Source organism: Xenopus laevis, chromosome 4L (assembly GCF_017654675.1).
Source record: "Xenopus laevis strain J_2021 chromosome 4L, Xenopus_laevis_v10.1, whole genome shotgun sequence".
NCBI lineage: Eukaryota > Metazoa > Chordata > Amphibia > Anura > Pipidae > Xenopus > Xenopus laevis.
This window is the reverse complement of record NC_054377.1, coordinates 144,850,004-144,873,915: the sequence shown is the minus strand read 5'-3', so window position 1 is coordinate 144,873,915 and position 23,912 is coordinate 144,850,004. Positions and strand designations below refer to the sequence as shown.

Genomic DNA, 23,912 nt, shown 5'->3' with positions numbered 1-23,912 from the left:
AATCCATTTCTCAAAAGAGCAAACAGATTTTTTTATATTCAATTTTGAAATCTGACATGGGGCTAGACATATTGTCAATTTCCCAGTTGCCCCAAGTCATGTGACTTGTGCTCTGATAAACTTCAATCACTCTTTACTGCTGTACTGCAAGTTGGAGTGATATCACCCCCTCCCTTTCCCCCCCCCAGCTGTAAACAAAAGAACAATGGGAAGGTAACCAGACAGCAGCTCCCTAACACAAGATAACAGCTGCCTGGTAGATCTAAGAACAACACTCAATAGTAAAAACCCATGTCCCACTGAGACACATTCAGTTACATTGAGAAGGAAACACAGCAGCCTGCCAGAAAGCATTTCTCTCCTAAAGTGCAGGCACAAGTCACATGACCAGGGGCAGCTGGGAAATTGACAATATGTCTAGCCCCATGTCAGATTTCAAAATTGAATATAAAAAAATCTGTTTGCTCTTTTGAGAAATGGATTTCAGTGCTGAATTCTGCTGGAGTAGCACTATTAACTGATGCGTTTTGAAAAAAACATGTTTTCCGATGACAGGATCCCTTTAAGGAAATAACACGGCACTGAGCTAAATGATTGGCCCACAAGCCCACCCAATGGAAGACTGGACTGCGCTCACTCACCATTCACAGTCAGCCTGGCCTTGTTGGAGTAAGAAGGTCCAAAGTCGTTGGTGATGATGCACTGATACCGGCCTTCTTGTGCAAAAGTCACGTTCCTCAAGTGCAGGATGGTGGTGTATTCTGTCACCTCCCCTTCTCTCTCTGTGCCGCTGGCGAAGTTCTCTACCTCCACATTGTGCAGGACCTCATTGTCCTTTTTCCATGCGAACGTAATGGGCGACGGGCTGCTGCTTGCCGCCGAACACGTGAAGCGTATATCTTTCCCAAGCACCGCCATTGTGATCTCTGGTTGAACTCTGATCTGAGGTTTGGGCAGATCATCTAATGGGGAAGAAAGAGACACCAAATGTCAATTGCATCCACTGCAAATTAATTTATCTCAAAATCTCCTGTGAAAACTCCATCACCATGTTTCTAACGCTCTAGAACAGGGACCCCCAACCTTTTGAACCCGTGAGCAACATTCAGAAGTAAAAGGAGTGGGAGCAACACTAGCATGAAGCATGTTCTTCGGGTGCCAAATGGTAGCCCCTATGTGGATTGTCAACCTACATTGAGGTTCTGTTTGGCAATACACCTGGTTTTTATGCAACCAAAACTTCTCCTCCAGGCCTTCAAGCCTTGAACTCAAAAATAAGCACCTGCTTTGGGGCCACTGGGAGCAACATCCAATGGGTTGGAGAGCAACATGTTGCTCACAAGCTACTGGTTGGGGAACACTGCTCTAAAACTTGAGTGGCCTCCACAGAATCCAGACCTCAAGCCAACTGATGGGATGAGCTGGAACCCCGACGGCCTGGTCCCCAATATTAGTGCCCTACCTCACTAATGCTCTTGGGGCTGAATAGAAGTAAATCCCACCAACATCTAGTGGGGACAGTCCCAGAAGAGATGGGGCAGTTATAGCAGCACATTCATCCCACCAACAATGTTCCAACACCTAGTTAAAACCTTCCCAGAATAACAGGGGCTGTTAAAGCAGCAAAGAGAGGGGGAACTTCATATTAAACCCCCTTGTTTTGGGAATGAGATGTTGGGCAGGAAGGTGTCTGGATACAAAGAACTGGCCCAAGTGTAGGGTTGTCCTACCAAGCAACGAGCATCACCAAAACAGACTCTTACAACGTTAAATTCACATTTCCCCATGGCCCAGTGCATCGTACAGTAAGTACAATAAAATCAAGGCACAGAGGGAATTGATATTCCAAAATCTCAGTCCTACAGATAACCAGATGCACATGACGGATTCGTGAGCACAGATGAAGAGGCAGAAGTCAGTGTCCTAGGATGTCACCGCATGCAACAGCTGGATTTGCTTGTCTCCCTTCCAAAGTGCCGCCCTTTGTGGCTTCTTTTTGGCAGCACGGATTCCGAGCTTCCTTCCCCGACGAGCACATTCTAAGCTATTTATAGAGCTCCATAAATCTGTGTTTGAGAGCTATTTAATTAATAAGCATCGCTGGCCATAGAGAACTTCCCAGCAAAACAGGACACGGCCTTATTTTAGCTTCTCCGCGTGGGCGTCGCAGGCATTGGATACAGGGGTCGTAATAAAACCTGGTTCCTGTATGAGGAGCACCATCCGCATGTACTTAATCAGGATATAAAAAAAAATTCTAGATATAGCTTCAATTGGAAAGCACATGGGTTTAATTGTGTTTTCTTTCTCTTTTTAGCTCACATTCTCATGCCACCATGACCTTCTTCTAGATCTTTGGTTCCCCCATTGCGTCCCTCTGGATAAATGGCAGGAGGGACCCCTGAGAGTCGAGCTTGAGGGTCCGCTTATCTGCTGCCCTATATATTCTTGGAACTAAAGCTGATACACCAATGTTTTCTATATCTGTAACCTTGTTATCAGTAAACCAGAGGTTGGACCTCCAGCGAGGCTTGAACATTGGATTGAAGAGCCTGTCCTTACCCACAATGCAGTGGAAGGTGCCATACATCATAAATGGGGCTATACCCCCTTACAAGGTGAAGGCTGAGCTGGAGGAACCCAGAAGATAAGTAGGAGACAATGGGATGCTTGGCTGTGGGAATAGAACCGGTATCTCTTTACCATGAAAAAAAGCCACTTAAGCTAGATATACACTATAAGATCCACTCGTTGGCGCCAAACGATCGGATCTTTCCCTGATATGTCCACCAACGGCAGGGCTATATTGGGTTAATCCTAACGCTCGTCCCTTTCCGAACGATATAATGGCAAGATATCAATAGGAAAAACCTGTTGGAAGCCCCATACACAGGCAGATAAGCTGCCTTCTAAAGGACCGATATCGGCAGCTTTAATCCCTAGTCTTTTAGTTGAAACAGAACTGCAACTCCCAGCAACCCAAGCAGCCACAGCTGCAGATCTTTTCTTGCACTTTAATAGAAACGAGCGAGCTCTTCTATAGGGATGGCAAGTAACTCTGTAAAACAGGCAAGACTTATAAGTCCCAGGCTTCGCAACCATGTAATAAAGCTTAGCCTATAGGCACCTTGTTATAATGAAATCCGTTTGTCCCCCCCGTTGTCCTCTATTGGAATGAATTGCTTGTGCAGCTCTCTGTGTTGGTTGCAAGTCATTTACCATTTTGTTGTGTGTGTGACATGAGGAGTGCGTGTCCTTAAGGCTTTGCAGTGTCCGTGCCTATTGCACCTGGCAGAACCCTCAGTCCCATAAATTTGCAATAAGCTGAAAAGAAAAGCCTTGAGCGCATGAAGCTGAGCCCCTCACAAACCCCCATGTGTTGCCGCTGCCTCAGAAGAAATGCAATAATCCCGACTCAAGCTCTTTGTAATGTTGCCTCAAGGGGGGGAAAAAAATTCCTTTCCGACTCCAGGACGGCACAATCCCATTTCTCCCTGGATCAATCCACGGCCCTGGTTTTCAATAAAACTTTCCAAAAGGCCGTCCAATCCTTTTATTTTCAGAGGATATTTAATGTGTCAGAGCCGTCTCCCCAGACGCCTAATTCCATAGAATTACAGCCTTTACTGACGGGAACCCCGGCCACTTGCTCTCCCAATGAACCTGGGCGTGAAATAATCCCGTATTCTCTATCTAATACCATAATGTCGAGCTTTGTACTATGTACTGGCCCAGAGAGCTTTATACAATAAATACAGCCATCAATTACATTGCTAAGCATGCTGGGAGATAAAAATGATTTACCTGGGGGTCACCCCTAGTTTACTGACCCCTCTATAGGCCTGCCAAAAATCAGGCTGATCCGAAAATCCCACCTAAACTGGTTCTCTCCAAATGGGTCTGCTTGAGGCCTGTAGCCCAACGCACACAAGTACATGGGATACAAAATTGGGGAAAGATCTGCTATTTTGGTGATTATGCCAATTGAGAGGATCTTTCCATATATGCCCAGCTTTATTCTGGGATGTAACCTCGAACCAATCTTATTTTTTCAACCCCCCCTTCCATGTATGTGAATAGACACTAGTGATGAGGGAATCTGTCTCATCTCGATTTGCCAAAAAAATTGCGAAACTGCAAACAAATTTGCGAAATGCATTGTAGTCAATGGGCGGTTTTACGCGCAACTTTTTTACGCGCATGACAAATGCGAAATGCATTAAAGTCAATGGGCATTTTTTCTTATGGCGACTTTATTGTCCTAATGCATTAAAGTCGATGGGCGTTTTTTCTTATGGGCGTTTTTTTTTCGCTGCAAATTTTCGCCGCAAATCTATGGAGAAATTTGGAATTTTGCCGCGAATCCATGGCTGGCGAATACATTCGCTCATCACTGACACCCACAACATCACTGCATACAACGCGTTGCACCCATGAGGCAAGCGACTCACGTACCGCACACAAAGCTCCGGGGGGGCACGCTGAATATACTGGTGTTGTTCAGGGAGCCTGGGTGGGCACACGTGGCTTTGACCTTGTTCTGGAGGCGACGGCTGGACAGCCAATGGGGGAGCCACTTGAGATGACAGTCGCACAGAAAGCTGCTGCTACTGATGTATCTGTGGGGGAAATAGATATGTGAATATTTAGATTATTGTCTCCAAGGAACACAAATAACATCAGATAGAAGTGCCCCAGCTCTTATGAAGGTGTTTCAGTCTTGCAAGACTCCATTGTTACATTTTCCTTGTCCCCTCCCCCCATATTTCTTCTAAATTATAGATAAAAGCGACCATGAACTACAAATGTAGCCCCAACCATCCGTTAATACTCACATTTCCTTGAGGTTCTTCAATTCCCCAAATGCCTCGCTGTGCACAGACCTGAGGGCATTTTCCCCAAGGTTTCTGGAAAAGAAAACCCCAAAACAGCCCATGAGCATTACACTGGCACCCAGACGCTGCAGCAAGCTGACTTTACACGTGCAGGGCCCGAGGGAGCCATTAAAAATAAAACAAAATGCAACTCCTTGGATGAGATGGACATTGTCTCTAACCATATAAATCCAAGCGGCCGCAGACAATGGTGCTTTTGTCCATGTCATGAGGAGACTTCTAATATCCGGACATTATAAAAGTGGGCAGCTTATATCATGGGGTTGAGAGAAAAAAAGAATAAACAGGGTATATTTTCCCTTTAATGTACAGAAAGCGAGAAACCCCATCAAATGGAACTTGTTCTCACAAATGCGCCTGCTTCTAACCATATGTTCTGCAACTTTCGTCCGGACCCAGAAAATAAAGGGGCCAAAGTTGAAAGTGGCTTCTAATGAGAGGGAAGCAGCTGGCCTCCACAAATGGCTGAGCGTCTCGGCTTACAAAGCGGCTATTAAATTGCTCGCAGACCTTCTCAAACAGCTCCTTTTGGCAGCTCTCGGGGCCCCCGCAAGGCACGCCGGGATACTCACAGGTGCTCCAAGCTCTCGATCCCTGAGAACGCTCTCTTGGCCACCGATTTGATCTTGTTTCCAAACAGAGTTCTGCAGTTTCCAAACACGGAGTCGGATAAACAAAAAAAAAAGGGGGGGGGTGGGGGAAGAAAAGGAGAAGAATTAGTTTGGCAGAAGGGCGAGTGTGTCCGGTGTAGCGCTGGGGAAATGAGAACTACACAGATTAGATCCCTTTCTTCTCATGAAATCAAATCCCTTTATCTTTCATGCAATTTAGCGGTGATGACAGGGGGAAATTGCACGTATCCCACGGCAGAAGAAAAGCTGCAATTTAGCCGACTTGTTAGAAAATAGATCTGCGGAGATGTTAGAACACCGGCCGCACACTAGGGTGGGTCTCATGACAATGTCCTGTCTGTATTGCCGGCTTTCCTCACTCTTACCTAATCCAGCCCAACTCACACAAACACACCTGTATTCATATCCATATCCCCAAGCCACCATCAATAATTATTTAGTAGTGATGTGAGGGTCGGACCGATACCTGCGGGACGGGTCGGGCGGGTTCGGGCCAACCTCACACCCCCTTTTGTGGGTGGTGGGCAGGTCCGGGTGGAGCTCTTCTTCCTGTTCTCCCCGCCCGCCACCTTGCACTGCCGGCTTCTTTTTTATAGATGCGCGCCTGATTGCCCCGCCCCTTTCATGACATCAGCGGTGGGGCGGCACAGGTCTATAAATGGAAGCCGGAAGTCAGGCTGGAACGGGCGTCGGTGGAGGAAGGGTTTTACCCGACCTGCACATCACTATTATTTAGGTCCTGCTTGGATATGGTTGACTTTGTTAGTAATATATATATATATATATATATATATATATATATATATATATATATATATATATATATATATATATATATATATATATATATATATATATATATATATATATATATTTGGATTAGGGATGCACCGAATCCAGGCCTTTTTCAGCGGGATTCGGATTCGGTCGAATCCTTCTGCCCAGCCGAACCGAATCCAAATCCAAATTTACATATGCAAATTAGGGGCGGGGAGGGAAATCGCGTGACTTTTTGTCAGAAAACAAGGAAGTAAAAAATGTTTTCGCCTTCCGACCCCTAATTTGCATATGCAAATTAGGGTTCGGATTCGGTTCGGTATTCGGCCGAATCTTTCACGAAGGATTCGGGGGTTCGGCCGAATCCAAAATAGTGGATTCGGTGCATCCCTAATTTGGATGGACAACAATGTCCTATAGTGAATATCCTGATTCTACTTTACTCCCTTCTTATTTCTACTCTTCCTCTATTCCCTTCTATTTCCTAATTATTCAGATCTGACTTCCTCTTCTCCTTCCCTCCTCTCCCCTTATTCTCCTTCTCTTGTTCAGATATGGGATCAGTTATCCAGAAACCTGTTACCCAGAAAGCTTAGAATTAGGAGAAGGCCGTCTCTCACAGATTCCGTTATAATGAAATAAGACAAATAAAAAAGTCTTGAAAAAATATCTTGTAATAATAAACCAGTAGCTTATACTTGATCCGAAGATCCTAAAATATAATTAATCCTTACTGGAAGCAAAACTATCCTACTGGATTTACTATTTAAATCGTTTTTAGTTGACAAGGAATAAAGATCCAAATTAAGGAAAGATCCCTTATCTGGAAACACCCAGGTGCCGAGCATTCTGGATAACAGGTCCCATACCTTTACTTTACCAAAGTGGTTCTTTTCTGTCATTCTATCCTCTGGATTCTACCTTTTCTCTGCCTTTTGCTCTCATTCTTCATTGTTTCTCCCTACCCCTTTTTACTGTCCCTGAAACAACTTTCTCTCCTCCCTCTATCCCCGTTAATCTTCCCTAATGCTCCCCACTAATCTCTGCTGGTTACTCTTTTTTTGGCCCCTATACCTTTACAATTCTTTTCAATTCCCTTGCAAACTCTATTTTTTGTGCCCACTTTTTTATCCATTCCTCTAGGTGGTTCTAATGTGCATTGCATAGAGGGTTCCCACACTGAGGACTTCCACAAACGTTGGAACCATAGGGGGTTTAGAGTCATAGCAGTTTGACACCCTACACTTTTAGCTCCCTTCTCTGCCAGTCTGTGACTGTGCCACCTGGAAAAGAGCAATATGGCCGGGCACTTCAGTTTGCCCAACAGTTTTCCGATTGTATACAGGCTGGGACAGGCCTTTGTGTAATCCGATCAGATTGCAGCCTTCCTACCAGGACTTGAGTGAGGAACAGTGAAAAGGACACAATTAAAATGACAAAAAGTAGATTGATTTATGCCAGTTTGGGACACTGCCCAACTGCAGTGGCACCTGATTCTCTATGCATAACAAATGGCATAAATGAGTTAAATGGTGCAATAAGTCTATATATACGTAGCATGGCTGCCCCTACAGAAATAAAATTGCTTCTGCCAACAAGATGAGCGTGGAGCTAAGAGCTGGAGTTATCATTAAATAAAATGTGCTTCCCATGTGTGCTAAGCCTTTCTTCTAAAGACGTCTACTCCAGAAGCCCTTTAATGCCTTTCATATGCTGGGGGGGGGGGGCACCAGTTTCTGTTAAAAGCCCACTAAAGAGATCTCGCTATCTTTGCTTTAGTAGGTTAATGTCTAAATCTTCTAGTGTCTGACTTCAAAGAAGGGCGTAATTATTTGCACCCAGAAAAAGATTCTCTTCTTACAAAATTCCATAAAAAGAAACCATGTGGAGAACCTTATTTCTACTTCTGTCATTTTCAGGCTATCCATTAGGTTCTACTCAAAGAAAACTGTCAATCACATGAACGGCCTTCATACTGGCACCAAGCCAGGAACATAATACTCAATGCACTTATGTATGGTATTTATTATTCTAATATATCTCACAGGGCAAGTTCAACAAGCTCGTCTACACCAGGCCTATACATGCTCTGGGTAGATTATTTGGTATAGCATACGCTTAACTGATTCCTAATACACTAACTGGCCAAAAGTATGGGGACACCTGCATGCCCAACATCTCATTCCAAAGGAGATTAATAGGACATTGACCCTCTCTTTGCTGCTCTAACAGCCTTTACTGGGGAAGGTTCCCACTAGATGTTGGAAAATCGTTGGTGGGATTTATTTCCATTCAGCCACAAGAGCATTAGTGATGTTGGGCAATAATGTTGGGGATCAGGCCTAAATCAAAGTTGGGGTTCAATTTCTTCCTTTCCCACCTCAGAAACCCATTCTGTATGGACCGTATGAAGCGGCACAAGATGGTGCAAGTACTTTTAAAGCGGGTATACTTGTGAGAGTAAAGAGTGATGCATGGCTGCTGGAGAAGGCCTGGGAGGAGGGTTTCAATCAATTCCACTAATTAGAAAGGGTGTCCACATATTTTTGGCCATATAGTGTATTATGCCAAGGAGATCATGGAGGCCATAAACAGGGTGAGATCCACATCTGGCCAGATCCAAAATTAGCAGCTGTTGACCCATTACTGGTAAAAGCCATTTTAGTTAATCTCAGATTTATGTTTTATTCTAACCCAATAGGGTGTTTATCTTCCTCCAAAACAAAGATTCAAAACTAGTCCTTTCACACTCTTTAACAAAGGTCCTTCAAGTCTCCACCAAAGCATCAGATTTTTTTGTAAGACTCAAAAGAAGGATTTTCTGAAAAGGCCTTTTCTCCATCTTTGACTATTGAGGTCACCTCAAGTGGGATTTGACATCCTTATTTGCAAAATGGGAATTTGGGGGGGGGGTTCAGAAAGAGTTGGCATACTCACAGCTTGTTCAGACTTTCAAGACCTATAAAAGGCCCATTCGTGTCCTCTATTGTGCCAGATATCTCGTTATGGTCCAGCTCCCTGCAGAATAAACAAAAGAGAGGCTCACAATCGCTTTCTCAGTTCCTGGACCTCCTTTTCAACATGAAGGAAAGGGGAGGAGGTTTTGGGAAGGGATTACAAAGAGCTTTCTTTTCTGAAGTCCAGAAAACATTAGTCAGCAGCGAGGAATGAATCATCTTGCGCCCCACATCCTTTTCAGACTCTGAGCACAATGTCCAGCGTTCAAAAACGTGGAGGACATGACACACATATTTATTTATTCTTCTTTTTTTTAGGGAACAGTCTAAATTTGGAATTTTTTTTCTCATGTTTTTTAATAGATCAAGCCAGTTCAAGGCTAATTTTAAGAAGAAGATGTTCAAGTTCTGGTTCTTTGGCCGCTGCTGAAGTTTAACTGCTGCTAATACTACTACGCTAGTAGAAGCCCAAAAATGTGTTTCAAAGGGCGTGACATGAGCACTTGTCTGGAAACTTACGTATATACAAGGATATAGAGAGAAGACCTATAAAAAAAAATTTCTAAGCTTGACAATCTCTGACATGAGCACTACTCTGGAACTTACATTAAAGGGATAGAGAGACTTTTCATCCCTCTGTTTCTCCCTGCTGACCTCTATGCCCCCTGCCTTCCTGTGGACCTTTATTACAGACCCAAGTCAAGTCCAACTGAACTTTTTTCCCTGATGTCCCAGGAGTCAATGCTTTGCTTAGAAGGTTGGCTAAACTCCTAATAGGCTGGGCGGGTCAGTTGTCAATTGTCTTTAGCCTATCAGAAGTCTGTTCCACCTTCACAACCTTGACGCCAACTTCTGAGGCATCAAGTAAAAGAGCTACCAAGGAACGGTAACAGGGGTCTGTTTTTGAGCCAACAATACCAGCCTTTGGGTTGTTGGCAAACAGTGATGTCATTCGAGGATAGGGTGATGATGCAACAGGGCATGGGAATGGGCGAGTTTGGTGGGGGAATAGGTGGATGGAGCAGGGAAGGGGGCAGGATGGAAACAGTGATGTCATTCAGGGCAGGGTGATGATGCAACAGGGCATAGAAATGGACAGGGGCAATGGGTAGATGGAGCAGGGAAATGGGCAGGCAGTGGAGGCAGTGATGTCATTTGGGGCGGGGTGATGATGTAACAGGTTGAGGAAAAGGGTGGGTTAGGAGGGGGAATGGGAGGATGCAGCAGGGAAATGGGAAAAGTGGAGGCAGGTATCTGCTTAAAAGGGAGTGATCAGCTATGGAGAAGTCCAGGGAAGGGAGGGATTTATAGGTAGGGTTACCACCCTTACAAATATACTAGCGAATATATTGGCAGCAATTTTTTAATACCGGCATCGGCTTTGTAGAATTTGTCACTATCACTTTAAATTCCATGGGGGCCACTTTAGCAGCACATTGTGAGAATATTTTACTAAAATAACCCTGTGTGCCATTACCCTTAATATTTAGTAACAGCAGAAGAGCCACAACCTGAATTTCTTTGGTACAATAACATTTTGCTGTTATGGAACCACGAAAATAAAAAATACACCTGGGAATTTCCCTTGGGGGGGGGGTTCATTGGCTGCGCTTTAACGCCTCTTTAGTGGATTTTCTTCTACAGCCAACAAATTTGTCAAAAAAGCAGAAATGTTACAAAGAAGCCATTTCTATACCCCTTTGCCTTATGTCTTTGGCTGCTGTTTATCCGTCCAATGGAAACTAAGAGCAGTTTTGTTGAACAGACAATAAAGGAATTTTTTTCCCCTGCTCCTATTGTCTGATCTATTCAGCACTTCTGTCTCCCATGCCAATTTCCTATTCTTTCTGGCTGGCTGAATGTGAATGTTTAGCTGCCTTGTTCGTGTAGGACTTTGCGAGGTCCTTCCATTCTGACCTCGGTTTGAATAGCCGAGTAATTCAGCAGTTTAGCAGCAAGAGAAGGCGACGGAACAATGGGCTGTAATTAAAACACGCCGGGGTCCCTTTCAATCAGTGCATGAGCCCCTCTCCCTCCTTCCTTATTACATTACTACTCTCCCCTATTCATCCCCTTGGAGGAAGAGCCCAGATTTGATGGGATTGGCAAAAAGATTATTTTCTCTTTTTTTTTTTTTTAGACTATAACAATTACAGTATATGGATAGATAAAGGGTACAGGTATGGGACCTGTTAGCCAGAATATTTGGGACCTGCGGTTTTCCGTGTTCCGTAATTTGGATCTTCATACCTTAAGGGTCAGGGCCGCTTCGCCAATAAGGCGAGTTGAGGGGCGGCAAAAATACTGGTACTTTAAGAGCGAATTTCCGGGGGAAGGGGGGCAGCAGCAACTGCTGCTGCCTCAGGAGGCTGAGGGTCCAGGATTGCCCCAGGTCAGGGCACACGCTCAGATTCGGGAAGATTAGTCTCCCGGCGACAAATCTCCTCTTCTTTGGGGCGACTAATCCCCCTTAACTGCCTCCCAGCTGCTAGAATGCAAATCATTGGCGGGATGGCATTCGGAGCGTTTCGTTTTCTGAAATCACCCGAAGTTTCCTCCTGAGGCAACTTCGGACGACTTCGGAAAACGAAGCCCACCGCCGATTTACATTCTAGCCGGTGGGAGGCAATTTGGGGAGATTAGTCGCCCAGAAGATGGGGAGATTTGTTGCTGGGCGACTAATCTCCTGAATCTGAGCGTGTGCCCTGACCCTAAAGATGGCCATAGACGCAAAGATCTGCTTGTTTGGCTACATCGCCAAACGGGCCGATCTTTCCCCCGATATGCCACTAACGGGCATGGCTATATCGGGGCAATCTGAGCGTTCGACCCTATGGTCGAATGATCGGATTACGATGAGAGCGCAATAGGCTCTGGCGGGACGGTCGGGACAAAATCAAACCTGTCCGATCAACCAAACGACCGTCGGGAATGTCGGGACTCTCAACACACAGTCCGAAAATCGTACGAATCCTCGATTCGATCTTTTACGATCTTTGCGTCTATGGCCACCTTTAGTCTGCTAAAAAATCATATAAACCCAAAAGGCTGGTTTGGTTTTGCTTCCAATAAGGATTAAATATATCTTAGTTGGGATCAAGTACAAGCTACTGTTTTATTGCTACAGAGAAAAGGGAAATCATTTTTAAAAATTTGGATAAAAAAAAGAGTCTATGGGAGACGGCCTTTCCATAATTTGGAGCTTTCTGGATAGCTGGTTTCTGGATAGCAGATCCCATACCTGTATCAGCAAAAAGCTTTGATAATGACCACACACACTAAAAAAAGTGATACAATTCTCATCAATACGTAAGCATTTTTAACTGTAAATTGTTTAGTAAAAAAAGGTGAACAATGAACAATAATTACAAAAAATTTTTTTAAAAAATCTAAACAAAAATACTAATAAAATAAAAATGGATTTTTCCAACCCATCCATTAAACTTATTGTTACAAGTTCTTTTTTTTTTCTTAATGAAAATTAGGCAAATTGAAATCCCACTAGCCAGAAATATTAACGTAATTTGGGGCTGTATTCTAAACGCATCTGTAGGGCCCACAATAGGTCGCCAATAAATAAATATTTAAATAATAATAATAAAATATATTTTTTAAATAATCGAATGAAATACCGTCGAATTATAATCCAGACACATACCATACGATAACATCGTAGGACATTTATGAACAAAAAAAAAAAACAATTTAAGATAATTTAAAAAAAATAATACAAATAGATTTGGTCATTGCTTCAAGTATTGGTTTTTTTTTTTTTTACTACTAGCAAGAAACAAAAAGGGAATGGGAGATGTAGTCGGACAACATCCATAGGAGCACGGTTTAAGCAGTGATAAGACTCAAACCGAGCAAGAAATGCAATAATAGGATAGGATCTAAAGAATAATTTAAGTAACAAAAAATAAAGAAAAAAACAAAATAAATTTACAATTAATTTGAACTAATTTAAAATGCTGATCAAAAGAATTTTTGAACGAATTTATTTAACAAATTGTTACGTTTTGCTTTTTTTCTTCCAAAATAATATTCATAGGGCTACAGCAGTGATAACACTCAACCCAATAAAACAGGGTGCCCCGGCCCTGTTGACCTACAACTCCCAAAATCCTCTGCTGACCACATATGCAGCAATCTTTCTTCTGTTATCATGCTGGGAGTTTTAGGGCAGAGACACAGGCTCAGATTCATGGAGATTAGTCACCTGGTCTTCTTCGGGGCGACTAATCTCCTCAAACTGCCTCCCGCCGGCTAGAATGTAAATAGCTGGCGGAATGGCAATTGGTGTGATTCGTTTTCCAAAGTCGCACGAAGTGTCCTCAGGACGAAACTTCGGGTGACTTTCGGAAAAGGAATCGCTCCAAGTGCCTTCCCGCCAGCAATTTACATTCTAGCTGGCGGGAGGCAGTTCGGGGAGATTAGTCGCCCAAAGTTGCCTCACTAGGAAACTTCGGGTGACTTTCGAAAAACGAATCACTCCGAATGCCATTGCGCTGGCAATTTACATTCTAGCTGTCAGAAGGCAGTTTGGGGAGATTAGTCGCCATGAAGAAGATCCAATTTATCGCTCTTTTTCGGGGCAACTAATCTCCCAGGAACTGCTTCCCGCCGGCTAGAATGTAAATCGCTGGCGGGATGGCAATTGGTGTGATTCGTTTTCCAAAGTCGCCCGAAGTGGCCTCAGGATGAAACTTCGGTGACTTTCGGAAAACCAAGTGCCATCCCATCGGCGATTTACATTCTAGCTAGCGGGAGAAAGTTCGGGGAGATTAGTTGCCCCGAAGAAGAGGCGATTTATCACCGGGCGACTACATTTCCCCGAATCTGAGCCTGTGTCTCTGCTCTAAATGTACATTTATCATTAATTAAATAATATGCACACGTAGCAGGTTGAATACTTACAAAATCCGCAGGCTTTTAAGACCTTTAAACGCCCCCTCTGCTATATGGCTGATCGAGTTATGGCTGAGGCGCAACACGTCCAGGGCTCCCAAGTCTGCGAGGCTTCCCTCGTCCAGTCTGGTCAGATTGTTGTGGGACAGGACCCTGCCAATGGAACCCATATGGTCAATTGAGGGATGAAAGAACCAACATTAGAGCAAATGGCAAAAATACCCCACTAATAATAAAAGTCTAGCCTTGTGCTTATTCTGCTTTCTTGTCGCTAAGGCCCATGGCCCTAGAAACGAGGCAGACTTTTTTTTTTCCCATTTGATTTTGAAGGTGATTAAAAAGAAAAATAAACATAACGACAAACACAAACTGTAAAAAACGGCCGATTGCTTCCACGTGCACGAGCCACTTTAAGAAACACCCACATTGTGTTTGTTTGCTGTACTTTTTATGAATGACCTGCCATTCCAACGAGCTGCGAGACAATTGCGTTCCGAAAAGACAAACGACCTGCCCGAAAAATATTACATTCTTTCCCTTTTTTTTTCCTCGCTAAAGTGTATCCCCCCCACCTCCCCACCCCAAAAAAATTGGCACAGCCTCAAAATCCTGTCTGCACTTCTGATTAAAGAATTTAGCTCTGAAATCAACAGAGTTGGAAGAAAGTAACGTTAAACCTGGTTTTAATAAAAAAAAGAGAAAAAAAAAAGAATATTTTTTACTTTGATAAAATGCAGAGAAACATCTGCCTGCGGCGGTGACGGGAATATCGTCTTTCTGACCTTATTTCCCCATAATCCTGATAGTGGGAGAAGCAAAAATACCGCTACTAGTGATCCCCGGGAGTCTTATAATTGTATAGACGTGGGAATGGCACACCGGAGTTTTCTCGTTTCATGGGAAGGGGACAAAACAATAATAATTATCCCCACTCAAAGTAAATGGGAATCACCTCTATAGTTGCAACTCCTATTCATTTTGGAAGGTGATTTTAAACATTTTGTCCCCATACTACAGAGAGAAAAAAAATTCCTACCCTATATACCTACCTACCATGTGTGTGTGTGTATATATATATATATATATATATATATATATATATATATATATATATATATATATATATATATATATATATATATATATATATATATATATATATATATATATAAAAATTTCCTGAGGAAGATCACTATGATGTGATCGAAACGTTGGAATTTCTTTTGTTTGTCTATTTAAATCATTTAAATCATTTATTTCGACGTTTCAGCTCATAACTCAAGCCGCCAGGACGTCGAAATAAATAAGATTTCATTTTTTCAATTTAAAGACCCAGAGTGCGGTTTCTTTGCTATTTGAATATTTATTTTATAACCTGCACCCAGGCATTGGACATATATTTAGAGTGCTCCAGTTCGATATTGTGTATATATGTGTATATATATATGAATATATATATATATACAGTATATATATATATATATATATATATATATATATATATATATATATATATATATATATATATATATTATATATATATATATATATATATATATATATATATATATATATATAGCCTTCCAAATGGACCAGCACTCCAGAGATTTTTCCAAACAGATATTTTTATTTTGACAATGTTTAAGCCATTTCTCAAGTATCCCTGGTATAGTATTGGGCTCTAACAGAAAGTACCCAAACCGGTGCAATGTTGATAGTAGATGGACACTGACCATGCCACAAGGTTAACCCTTTGGGAGGAGATGGACATACTGGCACCCCTCTACTGTTTTAACCTTTAGTTCTCATTCTTAAAAAAAATATCCTCGGCATGACACACAATAACTGTGCCATGGGCCCATACAGGTCATTAAAAGCTGGTGGCGACATACACCCTTCAGACCAAGGCGACAGTTTATAGACCCATGTATTAGGCCTTTGTTGTGGCCTGTTTTACCAATATTTGGGTGCAATTGCCCAGGTGTGTTGACGTGGTCCTCTACCAATGAGTCACTATAGGCCAACAATATGATCCAATGTTGGCCCCGGTTCCGAACTACTGAGACAGCCTGATTTGGCCAATTTAGAGAAGATCTGCTCATTTTGTGAAGTTCCCTAACTGGCGAACCTTTGCCAAAATGGCCCAACCTCACTGCAAATGGCCAGCTAAAAATATACCAGTTTAAGCTTTCTGCCATACAGCTTGTAACTGCCAATAATAGGAACAGATTCACTAATAGGAATATATTCAATTAATTGTGTTTTACTGAGAGTAGTCAGCCACACTCACAGCTCTTGCAGTTTCTGGCAGAAGCTCCAGCCGGCGGAACTGATTGAAGATATTGAGTTGTTGCTCAGGTGAAGCTGCTCCAGGGACAGGAGTCCGTACAGAGATCCGCTGTTCACTTCCGTCAGGCTGTTATTTTCCAGATGCCTGGAGAGAAAAAAAGCACATTCATAACTTGGCCTTTAGCATCTGTAAATACATCCATCAAAGGAATATTCCGTCAGTGTTTGCCTGACTCTTGCACAGCTATGGAAGTTCAGCCTAAGGATTGTGAACCTACAGGGTGACCTGGGAGATGTGCGCAACGAGGGAGGGTTTTATTGCGAGAGTAAATGGGCCAACTGACACTGTGAAGTTATTAATGTAAACAGCCTGACACAGAACAAGCGAGGGAACGCCGGTGGATTTATATTTTCGGCATTTAAAGCCAAGGGACTTCATTTCAGCAAAGAAAAATGGCGCCTGTTTTATAAGCAGTCCTCCTAACATTGGCATGGAAGCTTTTTCCTATGCTATGGCTATATATATATATATATTTACAGCGCTATATAAATAAATATATCTTGACAGCGCTATATAAATAAATGATGATGATGATGATATATATATATATATTTACATATATATATATATATATATATATATATATATATATATATATATATATATATATAAATATAAGAGAGTGAGCATGCCCAGTAAGCACCAACAGCAGCTCAACGCTTACTGAGCATGTGCAGCGCCACTGACAAAGACCAGAAACTGCTTAGGGGAACAATTTTAGAGACAGGGATATTCACTGGTGGGGCTTCTGTAGGTTTGGGTTATCAGGTACAGTTATTTGTCATGATCAAGTGGAATTTGAATTATTATTTTACTCATTCCCATGGGCACCTTGTTAATGAGCAAACTTTATTAAAGGGATTCTGTCAAGATTTTTATGGTGTCATTTCTATTTCTAAATAACACTGTTTACACTGCAAATAATTCACTCTGCCATATGAAATGTCATTCCTAAAATGTCTTTTTTTAGTTGTAATATTGGTGTGTAGGTGCATCTCAGCTCATTTTGCCTGGTCATGTGATTTCAGAAAGAGCCAGCACTTTAGGATGGAACTGCTTCCTGGCAGGCTGTTGTTTCTCCTACTCAATGTAACCGAATGTGTCGCAGTGGGACCTGGATTTTACTATTAAGTGCTGTTCTTATATCAACCAAGCAGCTGTTATCTTGTGTTGGGGAGCTGCTATCTGGTTTCATTCCCATTGTTCTGCTGATGGGTTGCTGGGGGGAGTAGGGAGGGGTGATAACACCTTAACTTGCAGTGTAGCAGTAAAGAGTGATTAAATCTTATCATAGCACAAGTCACATTCGGTTCGGCCGTGCAGATTCCGGTTCAGCTCCCTGTGATGGGAAATGTTATGCAACAACTGTTACAGAACGAGCTACAAGAGGTAAAAGCCCATATTTGCATATGCAAATTAGGGGCGGGAGGGAAATCATGTGACATTTTGTCACAAAACAAGGAAGTTAAAAATGTTTTCCCCTTCCCGCCCCTAATTTTCGTATGCAAATTAGCATTCAGATTCAGTTTGGTATTCGGCCGAATCTTTTGCAAAGAATTCGGCAGAATCCAAAATAGTGGATTCGGTGCATCCCTAGAACATGCACAGTCCCCAAAGAAAAGACACTGGGTTCCAGTTTGTTAGGCACACCCCAATTACTTTAATTGTTAACCCAATGCACAGGGCCGGTGGCAGTTTTCCTTAGGACAGGCAGTTGCATCTTATTTCTAGTCTTCCTTTGTGCCAGGTCAGGCTTGGATCATGCACAGTCCCAAAAATCTATGGCTGCACAAGCAACAAGCCTAAATCTTTTATAATGGAGAGGATCACTGGGCCAAGGGATAAAGGATTATTTTAACTAGATTGTGTGTAACATTGTCATCCCCAGTAACTTTAGCTTTCCTTGTCCTTTAAAATCTATCTCTGGAAGCTTTGGGGGGGGGGGCAATAATATTAAATGAGGCCAGTAACCCCTAGTTACACCACCGGCCTGGGTGAAACGAAGAAGCGAAGAACAGGACATGAAGCAGAACATAAAAGAACAGGAAAGACAGAGAGTAAAGTAGAGTGGAAATGAATAATACTAATATATATTACAGCACGCTCAGGGATTTATCTCAGCCACCGGGCGGAATTTCTATGCGGATTCCAGAAAAACCTTCCAACGGACACTTACAGGATCTGCATTCTTGAGAGGCCCCAGAACGCGCCATCTGTTAACTTGCTGATATTGTTCCTCTGCAATTTTAAAACTTCCAAACTTTCCAGCCCCTGGAACGTCAGCCCTTCAATCAAGCGAATGCGATTCCGGTTCAGCTCCCTGCGATGGGAAATGTCATGCAACAACTGTTACAGAACGAGCTACAAGAGATAAAGGCCGTACACTGAGCAGATACAAGATCCGATCGCACGTCCCCCCTTTATCTGCTTTTCCATCTACAACCTCCGCTGGGAAATAAGAACTTGCAGCGAATCAAAGGTCCCTAACAAAGCACAGAACGGGCTCTTGTGGGTCCCTCTTGTCTGTTTGCAGTCAGGGGAAAATGATCCTCCCTTCAACTAAAACATTCCCTGAAAGCCAAACATGACTTTCTTTATTATTAAATCAGTCCCCGAGGCAAACTTTGCCTTAAGTACATCTCTCTCACTTAGAGCAGCTCAGGAGGCAACAGTTCCTAAAGGGGATGGAAACCCCAAAATAAAACATTGGGAACAAAAGAGAATGTGATTCTAAGAATTAAATACTCCGGTGGTTATAAAGTTATTTAGAAATATAATTGCTGTTGAAAAGCAGTATTTCTCCGATTCTCTGCCCTGGCGCCTCTGAAACTATGTTGCAGAAACCATCTGTCAGAACCAGCAGAAGGAAATTTTTTTTTTATAAAAGTATTATAAGGGATAATGTACCCCCTACTGTAAATAATAAGGATATTAGAAGTCGCTGAGGGGTTGTTCTGTGACCATATAAAGGCACAAGGCTGCAGGCTGAGTTATACAGGGAACTCTGAGTATAACTCATGTATTATAAGGGATAATGTACCCCCTACTGTAAATGATAAGGATATTAGAAGTCACTGAGGGGTTGTTCTGTGACCATATAAAGGCACAAGGCTGCAGGCTGAGTTATACAGGGAACTCTGAGTATCACTCATGTATTATAAGAGGTAATGTATCCCCTACTGTAAATGATAAGGATATTAGAAGTCACTGAGGGGTTGTTCTGTGACCATATAAAGGCACAAGGCTGCAGGCTGAGTTATACAGGGAACTCTGAGTATCCCTTATGTATTATAAGGGATAATGTACCCCCTACTGTAAATGATAAGGATATTAGAAGTCACTGAGGGGTTGTTCTGTGACCATATAAAGGCACAAGGCTGCAGGCTGAGTTATACAGGGAACTCTGAGTGTCACTCATGTATTATAAGGGATAATGTACCCCCTACTGTAAATGATAAGGATATTAGAAGTCACTGAGGGGTTCTGTGACCATATAATGGGACCATTTTTATAGAGGTCCTGTAAACTCAAGCTGACTTTTACTAATAAAAATATTTTCATGCATAAATGTAGAGGGAGCATGATTATGATACAGGCCTTCTAATTGGTCATGTGACACAAGTGACATCATTAAACACTGATGACATCACTTAGCACTGTATAAGGAAATACTTTAAAGTTTATTCAAGGTTTTGTTATTTGAGGACTGTGGTTTCTCTGTTATCCAGGTTCCCAGCTAAACCAACACTTGTGTGGTCTGGGGAATATGTTCCCTCTCTAGCGGTGCTGCCAGACTGAGGCACAATCATGATTATTATAAACACGGAGGGGTAAAACATTGATGATCATTACAAATATTTTCGATTTTGAAGAAAGGCCAAAGAAAAGCATGATGGGAAAAGAAGCTCTTTAATCACTATATAAGCCATTCCAAGAGGGGAGAACCCTGCGCCCGCCCAAGCAACAAGTTCTAATATTATTTTATGAGGTGTTGTGTTTCTCTTAATGGACTTTGTACCCGAGTGGAAGGCTTTCAGGGGGCAGCTTAATCCCAGGAGGTGCTGTATCTGGATTAGATGGGGGCCGGGGAGGCTTAATTAAAGTTGCCGCTGCTACTCACAGTTGGGTTAGTCTGGGCAGTCGGAACACTTTGACAGGAAGCTGAGAGATTCTGTTTTTGCTCAGACGAAGTGTAAGCAGCGAGCGTGACAGGCTGTCAAAGGAACCCGGCTCCAAACTGCTGATCTTGTTGCTTCCCAGGTGGCTGCCGTAATAAAAAAAATAAAAAAGAGAGAGAGAGAGAAATAAAATAATCCTACAATTAGCAGCAAACCAGATACAAATGCAGCATGTGTGAGTTCATGCAGATATTCTCATCTAAAAGGAAACTAGAGCTTTAGTCAGAGTGAGGCTGGATGTATATTGTGTATTGAGCTGCTTGGCTGAAGGTACAGGAGCCCCGACAGTATAAAGCATTTAAGGAGAAGGAACGGCCTTTTAACTTGGGGTGCCAAAAGTTATGCACCCCCAAGTGATCACATGTACTTACCTGAAACCCTGAGCTGGTGCTCCTATCAGGAGAAAACTGCCCCAGCCTGGAGTTATTCCAGCGAGCAGCACAGCGCAATCAACTTCCAGCTTCTTCTTTCCTCAAATTTCAAGGGGCAGACACATGCGCTAGTGATGTGGGGGCCGGCCCGATACCTGTGGGTGGGTCGGGTTTAGGCCGACCTCGCACCCCCATTTGCGGGCGGGTCCAAGTTGAACTCTTCTTCCTGCTCTTCCCACCCGTCACCTTACACTGCCGGCTTCCGACTTCCGGTTATATAGCCGCGCGCCTGCTCACCCCGCCCCTTTTGTGACATCATCGATGGGGTGGGTTGGCGCAGGATGTCGGGTCCGGTTTTACCTGACCCGCACATCACTAACATGCGCAGTAGAACAAAATAGGCGACTTTTTCGTTAAAGTTCGGCTTTTAGCGCTACTGCACATGAGCACCTACGAGAAGAAAGATGAAGCCAGAAAACTATCGCTCCATGGTGCTCGCTGGTGCATTTTTCTGCTCATAGGACCCACTAGTTAAAAGAACATTCCTTCTCCTTTAATAATGTATTATGCTCAGCCTTTTAGGCACTTACGGAAGCCCAGAGCTTACTGAGCATGTGCAGAGCCGCTGACACAAAAGAAACAGTCAAATGTACAGGAAACAGATCACTGTGGCCACTGGGCTGGAACCCATAAGGAAATGCAAATCTAGAAACCCATGTAGCCCTCCTAAGAAATAACTTACAGCTCCTTAATCCTCAGTCCTGCAGGGAGCGAAGCGCTTCGGATCTCTGTCAGCTCATTGGAGCTTAAGTCTAGCGTTTCCAGGGCAACGTAGTGTTTCAGATGGGAGGGATGGATGGTGCGGATCTTGTTATGGTGCCTGTAACAGACAGAATAAAACCACCATGAATTCACAGTCATCACCTGTGCTCTTCCAAAGGGTTGGCTTAAAGGGGTTCAGTTAACATTTGGTATGTTATAGAATGGCTAAGCAACTTTTCAATTGGTCTTCATTATTTATTTATTTTCAATAGTTTTCTAATTATTTGCCTTTTTCTTCTGAACCAGTCCAGCTATCAAATTGGGGGTCGCTGACCCCATTTAGAAACAAATGCTCTGTAACGCCACAATGTATTGTTAATAGGAATGCACCGAATCCACTATTTTGGATTCAGCTGAATACCGAATTGAATCTGAATCCTGCTAATAAAGGAAACAAATTTTTACATACTTGGTTTGTGCTGAAAAGTCACATGATTTCCTTTCCCACCCCTAATTAGCATAAGTGAACCTGAATGCTGCTGAAAAAGGCAGAATCCTGGATGTGGTGCATCCATAATTGTTATTGGCACTTTTCATTACTCATCTTTCTATTCAGGCCTCTCCTATTCATTGTCCAGTCAAAAATGCATGGTTGCTAGGGTAATTTGGGCAGTAGCAACCAGATTGCTGAAATTGCAAACTGGAGAGCAGCTGAATAAAAAGCTTAATAACTTTAAAAACCAAAAATAGTAAAAAATGAAAACCAATTGCAAGTTGTCTCAGAATATCCCTCTCTTCATCATACTAAAAGTTAACTCAAAGGTGAAGAACCCCTTTAATGTGCCCATCAAAGGTTGGGTTAGACCTGCATAGTCTCACCAACCCATTTATAAAAAGCCACAACCCACGAATAAATGAAGGTCAAACCCCCAAAAATGACATTACAACCAAAACCATTGTGAACGCTGCAGCGTGTGTATTTACATACATTCTTCCACATTTAAAGGGATACTGTCATGGGAAAAAACTTTTTTTTTCAAAACTCATCAGTTAATAGTGCTGCTCCAGCAGAATTCTGCACTGAATCCGTTTCTCAAAAGAACAAACAGATTTTTTTATATTTAAGTTTGAAATATGACATGGGGCTAGCCATATTGTCAGTTTCCCAGGTGCCTTCCAGTCATGTGACTTGTGCTCTGATAAACTTCAGTCACTCTTTACTGCTGTACTGCAAGTTGGAGTGATATCACCCCCTCCCTTTTCCCCCCAGCAGCCTAACAACAGAACAATGGGAAGGTAACCAGATAACAGCTCCCTAACACAAGATAACAGCTGCCTGGTAGATCTAAGAACAGAACTCAATAGTAAAATCCAGGTCCCACTGAGACACATTCAGTTACATTGAGTAGGAGAAACAACAGCCTGTCAGAAAGCAGTTCCATCCTAAAGTGCTGGCTCTTTCTGAAAGCACATGACCAGGCAAAATGACCTGAGATGCACCTACACACCAATATTACAATAAATACACTTGTTGGTTCAGGAATGATATTTTATATTGTTGAGTGAATTATTTGCAGTGTAAGCAGTGTCATTTAGAAAAAAAAACTATATCCCTTTAAGCATTCACAGATCATTTTCCCTTTAAATGAGAGAAAAAACAATCCCACCTGCTTCTGATACTCTGGGGTTTGTTCTGTTAAGTGGAAATATGCACTGGTGACATGCCCCCCCCCCCCCCCCCCCGCGGGAAGCCCTTGTTTTTTTTGGGGGGGGACGTTGCCTCTGCAGGTTACCCCCTTCTACAAAAAACAAGGATCTTGGTATCAGCGGCCTCACATATCTGCTGAATCAGAACTTCCCGGGGGAAACTGGGCAGATTCTCAGGGCCGCTGCAGATGTTCTGTTTATTCAGGTGGGAATTAGATCCAAAGGAACGAGGACAGGCCAACGTCAAGAGAAATGAACCCAAGGGGCCAGAGGCAAGAAAAATCCTCGGGAACAGAGAGCAACAAGTTTTTCTTTTCAAATTCCAGACTAATGGAAACAAATGAGCCTCACGGAACAAAACGCTGCCAGTCCCGA

At 42.8% G+C, this 23,912-nt stretch overlaps 1 protein-coding gene across 1 annotated transcript in view; it reads right to left on the bottom strand.

The window, feature by feature from the left end:
- The window catches only part of lrig1.L (leucine-rich repeats and immunoglobulin like domains 1 L homeolog), a 92,531-nt gene that overhangs the window by 8,842 nt on the left and 59,777 nt on the right, over positions 1-23,912 (bottom strand). Inside the window, exons 4-13 of the mRNA XM_041590902.1 lie at positions 21,811-21,948; positions 20,640-20,783; positions 18,696-18,839; positions 16,460-16,603; positions 14,179-14,322; positions 9,242-9,322; positions 5,468-5,539; positions 4,836-4,907; positions 4,456-4,619; positions 642-962 (exon numbers count right to left, since the gene is read on the bottom strand). Coding sequence (XP_041446836.1) covers positions 642-962; positions 4,456-4,619; positions 4,836-4,907; positions 5,468-5,539; positions 9,242-9,322; positions 14,179-14,322; positions 16,460-16,603; positions 18,696-18,839; positions 20,640-20,783; positions 21,811-21,948 — 1,424 coding nt within the window. The remainder of the gene's footprint in view (positions 1-641; positions 963-4,455; positions 4,620-4,835; positions 4,908-5,467; positions 5,540-9,241; positions 9,323-14,178; positions 14,323-16,459; positions 16,604-18,695; positions 18,840-20,639; positions 20,784-21,810; positions 21,949-23,912) is intronic.